The sequence below is a fragment of the Vicia villosa genome, linkage group LG1 (genome assembly GCF_029867415.1).
Source record: "Vicia villosa cultivar HV-30 ecotype Madison, WI linkage group LG1, Vvil1.0, whole genome shotgun sequence".
In the NCBI taxonomy this organism is placed as follows: Eukaryota; Viridiplantae; Streptophyta; class Magnoliopsida; order Fabales; family Fabaceae; genus Vicia; species Vicia villosa.
In genome coordinates, this window is record NC_081180.1 from 251,870,357 (window position 1) to 251,878,841 (window position 8,485).

At 35.2% G+C, this 8,485-nt stretch overlaps 1 protein-coding gene across 1 annotated transcript; it reads left to right on the plus strand.

Moving 5' to 3' along the window:
- Positions 1–623: 623 nt before the first annotated feature.
- Positions 624–7,300, plus strand: LOC131645196 (auxin response factor 1). Its single transcript, XM_058915863.1, has 15 exons — positions 624–877; positions 990–1,031; positions 1,306–1,421; positions 1,890–1,985; positions 2,110–2,166; positions 2,323–2,475; positions 2,583–2,667; positions 3,239–3,329; positions 3,462–3,626; positions 3,874–3,993; positions 4,080–4,155; positions 4,563–4,728; positions 4,813–5,276; positions 6,357–6,547; positions 6,658–7,300. Exons 2-15 carry the CDS (start codon positions 995–997, stop codon positions 6,827–6,829), a joined length of 1,989 nt encoding a protein of 662 aa, XP_058771846.1. The 5' UTR covers positions 624–877; positions 990–994; the 3' UTR covers positions 6,830–7,300.
- The last annotated feature ends 1,185 nt before the right edge of the window (positions 7,301–8,485 follow it).

Genomic DNA, 8,485 nt, shown 5'->3' on the forward strand with positions numbered 1-8,485 from the left:
GAACTATCACATAAATTTAAAGAAAATGAAAAGAAAAAAAAAACCAACCTATCATTGCCATGTCATTATAGTTTGCTACTTGGAATGAGTCAAAATATAGATAATATGTTACTAATCAATTTTTTTACGTGTCTATTTTTATATTTTGACCAAAGATAAAATGAATATTAACAAAAGTTTATATTAAACAACAACAAGCGTGAAAAATGAATTTTGTAATTAAGAAAAAAAATTAAAATATTTTTAATAAAAACATGAAGAGAAAATGCGCTAGTTTCAAGTACAATTTTAAATTCAAACTTCATTCATTCTTTTCCTTTTCATTCTAACTTAAACACTGCTTTACTAACTTTATAGATCAGACACGTTTCTACTGCATCAAAAACTCAAATCCACTGTTATCCATCACAACCAACGTTTGTGCGATCAACTCTAGTTCCACAAGAAAGAAAAACAAATTAATAATTTTTTTCTTTTCCTCTCTCTCAAAAAGCACTTGAATTTTGTGAGCTACTAGTATTAACAAAGGGATAGGATAAAATATGAGTAATTAATTATGTATAGTTTGTCCTAATTTTACGAGTAATAATAATAAAAAAAAGAGTAAAGTAAAAGAGAGAGAGAAAGAAAAAGAGGGATGAGAGGGAACAGAGGGGTGGTGTCGGCTTGAACCAAACATCACCTTATCGCACAGATCACATTACATTACATTTTTCGATCTATTCATTCTTTCTTTCTTTCCCCTTTCCTAAACCCTAGCCACTCCGTCACCATCAATTTCATCTTCCACCTTCTTCTTTTTCCTTTCCCATTCCGATTCCGATTCTCCTTCTCTTCCCGGATCCATCCATCGCTCGATTTGCATTCTTCTTCTTTAGTAAGTACTTCCACGCAATCACAGTATTTTCCTTTTCTGTTTCTAATTACTATTTTTTTACCTAATTGCGATGCGCTCTTGTTAATGTTGTTGATTTCCTTTGTAATTTCAGTTCATATGGCTTCCAATCAAATGTCAGCTACAACCCCTGCAGGTTTCACTTCACTTTTTTTTATTACTAATTTTATCCTCTCATGTAAATTTACCTGCTTTCACCAAAATAATGACTGGGTTTTTTAACTAGTAGTCTTAACTAGCACATACATTTTGACTCACTCAGTTGCCACATCACATGACATACATGACTTCATCCTCCTGTTTAATATCTATCTATAAGCGGATAAACCTTATCGGTCATTGTGACATTTCACATGCACTATAAGTTAAATTTCTTGTGTCGTTCATGAGTTTCGATATTCCTTTTATAGGGGCAACGAATGATGCTTTATACAAGGAATTGTGGCATGCGTGTGCTGGACCGCTTGTCACTCTTCCTCGTGAAGGGGAGAGAGTTTATTACTTCCCTCAAGGTCACATGGAACAGGTAAAAGTTTAATGATCATGCACGGCTTCTTAATTTAGCAACTATTTTTTAACTCTTTTGTTTTCAATGTTTTAAGATGTTGTTGTTGTTGTTGTTGGGTGTGTTCACCTTCCAGCATTTCCCTTTATAATTTTATAGGCAAAACATTTTGTTTCCGTTGATTTGGCGTTGTTTCATTGTTAGAAATGACTTTGTTTCCAACTTGTTGTGTTTTCTGAAAATTGTTTCTGGTTGCATTCACTTTGCATCTAAACTTTATACTCTGATGAATTATCTATGTTTGTGCTTTAAATTATAACACTGTAATGTAATGAGTAGTATCAATTTCTACCATCATATCATTTAAATTATGTGTAACTATGATTCATAGCTCTGGATAATTATTATGTTGAGTATAAATGGTTTTTCTTGTATTGTGTTATGAAGTTTTATTTTGATTTATCTAACACGTGCTTATTTATTTTATAGCTTGAGGCGTCTATGAATCAGGGATTAGAGCAGCAAATGCCTTCCTTTAATCTTCCTTCTAAAATATTATGTAAAGTGGTCAATATTCATCTCCGGGTTAGTTATAATCTTTCTCCACAATCTTAATGGATATTTTCTTCACTGTCAATCACTTATTTGGTAATTTATCTTGCTTTACTTTGATAATCATTTTATTGTTCAAATCATCTTGGTCGTGTAGGCTGAACCTGAAACAGATGAAGTATATGCACAAATAACTTTGCTACCTGAATCCGATGTAAGTATGCTATTCTTTCTTTAAAATGGTTGTTATGTTTAAAACAGTTATGCTCTTTTGATTTATGTCTCAAATCATTTTCCAGTAATATTTTTAGATTATTCGGTATCTTTTATCTCATTAATGTATGTTTTATTCTGTGTCTTGATGGTTTAGCAAAGTGAGGTGACAAGCCCAGATGATCCTCTGCCCGAACCTCCAAGGTGTACAGTTCATTCATTTTGCAAGACACTTACTGCTTCTGACACTAGCACTCATGGAGGTTTCTCTGTTCTTCGAAGACATGCGGATGATTGTCTACCACCACTGGTTAGCAACTTCTTTATCTTCTGGGAAGTCATTAAGGACACCTGATCACAACGATCTTTAGTTGTTATTTACACGCTATAATTCCTTAATTTCCTTGATTCATTCAGGACATGACTCAGCAGCCACCATGGCAAGAATTGGTTGCAACTGATTTGCATGGGAATGAATGGCATTTTCGACATATTTTTCGTGGTAAGTATCTTGGTTAATATATTTTTTGGTAAGAATTATTGTCTCAAACTTGTAACCTCCTAGTCACATATAAGAACTCTGACCATTGCTTCAACACTTCTATTTCAACCTTGTGATATCAATGAAGATTCTGCTGTTTAGTTTTGAGTGCAGTGTATTTTTGCTAAATAATTGATTAAATATGCTGAACACACCTATTCACAGTGCTTGTGGAACACATTGTATTGTATGATATGCATTATTTTTCCATACCATGAGTCAACCTACCTATAGCTATTTAACTTGTTAAAGCTCTTTTACTGACAGAACAGAACTGATCTCATCTCAGGTTTTATTACTTCGGGTGTAGTCTACTCGGCCATATCTTTTCAGCACATGGCCTGTCCAGTGTTTTTTGTTCAGTGAATTTTACTTATTTTTGCTTCTTCTGTAAAGGTTCTGAGTAAATTCTGATATATTCATAAATCTATGGGTTCCCTCTCGCACACTGTTATTATATCGTTGACTAGTTTAATACAAGATTTTAGATGTTCATACTGTCAGTAGGTTTCTGACCATGATTAATTTACAGGGCAACCCAGGCGCCACTTACTGACCACTGGATGGAGTGTCTTTGTTAGTTCCAAGAAATTAGTAGCTGGAGACGCATTTATATTCTTAAGGCAAGTTGTTTAGTAAAAATATCGTGCCTTCCTTCAGGAGCAACAAAAAGTACTTCACAACATATTTTTTCTTCACAATTTTTGTTTCTTAATTTTGTTGGCGTTGGTTGTTTTTTATTGCATTTAATATAGGGGTGAAAATGGAGAACTCCGAGTTGGAGTCAGGAGGCTCATGAGACAGCAAAGCAATATGCCATCTTCTGTTATATCTAGTCACAGCATGCATCTTGGTGTTCTGGCCACTGCATCTCACGCCATTTCCACTGGAACATTGTTTTCTGTGTTTTATAAGCCCAGGTTTTGTATTTATCGCTGAAGTTATTAGTGATATATGATGTTCTTGCTAACTTGCCATAAAATTTCGCTCTGCAACTTCAACATACAAATAACTGTTTTATTTGTATGTGCACATGTGCCTTCCCACTTTCTTTTAATTAAAGAACTGTTTTCTTTTTGGGTGAAATAATTTGATTGGGATGTTATTTATGTTTCCTTTGATTTACGTAGTTAAAATTTTCTTCTTACTTATCTATATTTATCTTAGAACAAGCCGGTCAGAGTTTATTGTGAGTATTAACAAATATCTCGAAGCTCGAAATCATAAACTTTCTGTTGGGATGCGATTCAAAATGAGGTTCGAGGGTGATGAAGTACCTGAACGAAGGTGCGCAAGCTGGTTGCTTAAAAAATGATATTTCAATTTTAGCACATTGTCCAATATAATCATTGTTCCTTGCCCGTTGGATACAGGTTTAGCGGTACAATTGTAGGTGTAGAAGATAATAAATCATCCATCTGGGCTAATTCTGAGTGGCGATCATTAAAGGTTAGTATTCGTGATTTTAGATGCGCTTCCCGCGTTTACTGTTATAATTTGTAAGTAACTTTTCAAATAAATTCATTTTAGTTTTAGTAAAAGCTAGTACAAAATAGTATAGCTTTTTCTTGCATCTCTTTAAAATGGTCCAGAAAGGTCAATGCTGTATTTATGGAACAATTCAGCAAATTATATTATCATGATTGAAAATCCAGTAATGCACTTTTTAACTGGCCTATGAGAAAAAGATATCAAAAGTTAAATAAATTAAAATTTAGCTACCAGGAAATGGCTAATATTTTTTATTTATGAAAGTGCAAAATGATGCAAGCCGACACTTCTATTTTGTAGGATTTGAAATTAGCGTGGCAGCTTTTTGTTCATTAATCTTATACAATGTATGTAATGCAAATCAGGTTCAATGGGATGAACCATCATCAATTTTGCGTCCGGATAGAGTTTCTCCATGGGAATTAGAGCCACTTTTGTCTACCCCTTCTGCAAACTCCCAGCCAGCTCAACGAAACAAGAGATCACGCCCCCCTGTTCTACCTTCCACAATGCCCGATTCTTCTTTGCAAGGTGACTTGGTCATATGTAAATTACCTTTATAATTGCGTTAGCCGTGCTGCTTTTCTATATAATTTCCATTTTTCTGTGCATCAGGTATATGGAAATCACCAGTTGAATCTCCACCATTCCCTTATCGTGACTCTCAACATACTCGAGACCTCTATCCATCCCCAAGATTCAGCTCTACTGCGACTAGCTTTCTTGGCTTTGGTGGGAACAGTCCTGCTTCTAACAAGTCAATATATTGGTCTAATAGATTGGAAAACCCTACAGAACCTTTTTCACCTATATCACTTAAAGAACCCGGAGAAAAGAGACAGGGCATTGGAAGTGGCTGTAGGCTCTTTGGGATTCAGTTACTTGAGAATTCTAATGCAGAAGAAAGTCTGCAAGCAGCTTCTTTGTCAAGAAGGGTTGGTGATGATGAGTCTGACCAACATTCTGAACCATCAAATGTTAATCGGTCTGATATTCCTTCAGTAAGTTGTGATGCTGACAAATCATGCCTACGGTCTCCTCAGGAGTCGCAAAGCAGACAAATAAGAAGTTGCACAAAGGTACATAACTACTTTTAACGTTAGTGTTTCACACATCACACACTACCTATTTTCTTTTACAACCCTGCAACATTCTCAGTTTTTCCTGTGTACTTAACAAACACAGCTATATAATGCATCTCTACTTTATAAAATTATTGGATGGATTTTAGCTCGTGTACATTTTTAGAATCTATCTGCATTATTGACAGCATTTGATACACATTCGATATATATGACATAAAATGGTTAGGAAGTTTGTCTAAATTATTTTCTAGTAGTGATACACAAGGTAAGTTTCAATACTTGTCTTCTGTTTCACTTTGTTTTCACCATTTCATGTACAATAATCTGAAAGCCAGAAAGAAAGTTAATGTATGGTTACATATTTGTAATTATTAGTGAACATAAACTGAATGAAAAAAAAACTCATACCAACAAGCCCTTCATTTGTTGGGAATATTCTCTTAGATAGGCGGTCATAAAGGATGTGGTTGGTAAATAGGTCAAATGTTTCTGTTTGGGTATTTCTAATTGAATATTATTAACTGTTGGAGTTTCTGCCTTAATTACGGTCCGCCCTAGTCGCCTTAATTGCGGCACTTTGGCTTGCCTTAATTGCAGCCCCCAACCCCTTCACTGTGTTGGATTTGAAGGGGTAGATTTAGTCCCTCAATGCTTAGAGATATGTCCCGTGTTGTGTTCATAAGTGGGGGCAATCCTCACCCCACAAGCTGATTTTGTAGGGATAAGTTAGGTCCAACTCAAATTCTGAGATTAACAATTTTGTTAAATTGCTGGTATATCGGCGATATACCGCTACAGCGCAGCGGAATTTAGACAGACTGCTATTGTTCCTCGATATTTTATTTAGTACTACAAAATATTGTCAAATAGCCACACTATTGCACAGCGAAATTATAACAATCCACCATTTTCTGCTATTCGTAACTAACAACACTGATTATTAATCACCTTGTTTTCCTTGGACTAGAAAATGGGTTGGACAATTGGACTCTATTTTACGAGAGGGCAGTGCCAATGCTGGTGCCTGCGTTGTGTAATGAGATTGTTTATAATACACGTCTAATATTGCTCCAGGTTCACATGCAAGGTATGGCTGTTGGAAGGGCTGTGGATTTAACACGTTTTGATGGATATGAGGATCTGCTTAGGAAATTGGAAGAGATGTTTGACATTGAGGGTGAGCTCTGTGGACCAACAAAAAAATGGCTAGTTGTTTACACCGACAATGAAGATGATAGGATGATGGTCGGGGATGATCCATGGCTGTAAGATTATTTAATAATGACATATATTCTCTTTGACACTCATCTTTGGCATAATAGTTTGCAGTATTATAAACATGTGTATTGAGTTTTGTCTGCCTATTTTACTGCAGTGAATTTTGTAACGTTGTGAGGAAAATTTTCATCTACACACCAGAAGAGGTGAAGAAGCTTTCACCCAAAATAGGTCTTCTGATCAATGAAGAAGGTAAACCAAGCAAACTGGATTCCGAAGCAGTTGTCAATCCGGAGGACCAGTCATCTATTGTGGGGCCTGGTTGCTAATACTCCTAGGTCTTCCAACACATTAGTTATATACAATAAATATTGGCATGAAATTATGAGGTAGAACCTGAGAGAATGAGCATGGCAAACATTTCATCATGATCTATAGGAGCATATCACTGGTTTATTCTACACCTATGCCGGAGCAGTGTGATAGCACCAACGTTAAGGGCTGGTTTAATATATAACGCTGTTTGATGATCTCTACCTTGAAAGATGATAGGTTAAAGGTGTTGTGGTTTTTCTATTTCTATAGCTCTGTTTTTGCCAAGAGTCTCACGGCCCTCGGCTTGTTCTGCTTTGAATGGGGTCGCGAGCATGAAGAAGGTCTTTGCTCGAGTATAGTATTATGTATGCATTTGATTTTTGGTTCTTTTGTAATTCCTTTGATGTGATGCATCTCATTTCTGTAAATAACTAAATATTAATCTTTGAATACCATTTAATGTATATTGAGCCATTTTTTTCCTAGCAGCATTTGTCTGTAATCTGACTTGAATTTTTCTTTTTACATTGTAATTTAATTTCAGTTCCTATTAAACTTGCATTCACTTTTAGTCCTTAATATAATGTTTTTTAATTGAAACTAGTGTGTTTTTATTCAGCTGTAGGAAAAAAAAAATGAATACAAAATTTGTTGGAAATAAAATTAGATGTTACAAAGTTTTAGTAGAATCATTGATTAATTTAATGGTGGCAATTTTTCTGTCCATCATAAAAATCATAAAACGTTAGGTATTGTATCTTTTGCATAGAAATAATCATGATTACATAGAGTGATGAAATGGAATGTGGTATGTCTATGTAACGTAAACTAAGATCTAGAACAGTAGAGGATATACAACGGTCATAATTATCAACGGTGTAATTGCATATTTGACATTCCTTCAACGTTCATATATAAATATGTATGTTATGCTACAACTGGACATGAAGCTTAATGAAAAACTTAGTAAAATCTGTGAAGAAACTCAAGCTGTGGTCCAAAAGGATCATGAAGAAAAAGAAGAAGAAGCATGGGGAAAACAACTATGAGCACCCTCCTCCTCCTCCACCTCCCTGTCACCATTGCTGCTGTTGCTCCAGCAGTAGCACCCAGCCATCAGCTCCACCCTTACCTAGTACATTTTCATGGGTTGAAGAAGCTGAACAACACAACAACTATGGGACATTCTTGATGCCACCAGAAATGTCTTATCCAAGTCAAGCACAAGATATTGTTGTGTCTGTACCATCATCAGCTCCTGTTTATGGCATTCCGGTTCAAACAGAGAGATCATCAACAGGTCAATTTGGATGTGTTTTTAGTTTTTGTGCTTGTTTATTTCGCTGCATATGTCCATGTTATCACATTAGGCGACTGGTTTGAATTTGAACAATCAATTAGTCACCAGTTCATTTCTCCAACCAACAAGGGTGTTTACTACTACTAAGATCAATCCATGTCCTTTTCTCGGTTGTCATAAATGACCATCGAACCGGACTAAATCGGTGGTTCTAAACAAAAAAAAAATTAACTAAAAATATGATGATGAGGAAATTCATCTCCTCTTTAAAAAAAAAGTATCGAAGAGCGTTTGAGTAAATATATGATTACCTACCCATAAGAAGTGTTCAAATATGATTACCTCCTAAAAATATGTTTTTCTTCCTAAA

Excerpts from the sequence above, each read along its gene's own strand:
- LOC131645196 (XM_058915863.1), top strand. The coding sequence starts at position 995 with ATGGCTTCCAATCAAATGTCAGCTACAACCCCTGCAG. Across the intron at positions 2,167-2,322 it reads CTTTGCTACCTGAATCCGAT|CAAAGTGAGGTGACAAGCCC; the intron begins GTAAGTATGCTA and ends TTGATGGTTTAG. Across the intron at positions 2,668-3,238 it reads TTTTCGACATATTTTTCGTG|GGCAACCCAGGCGCCACTTA; the intron begins GTAAGTATCTTG and ends ATTAATTTACAG.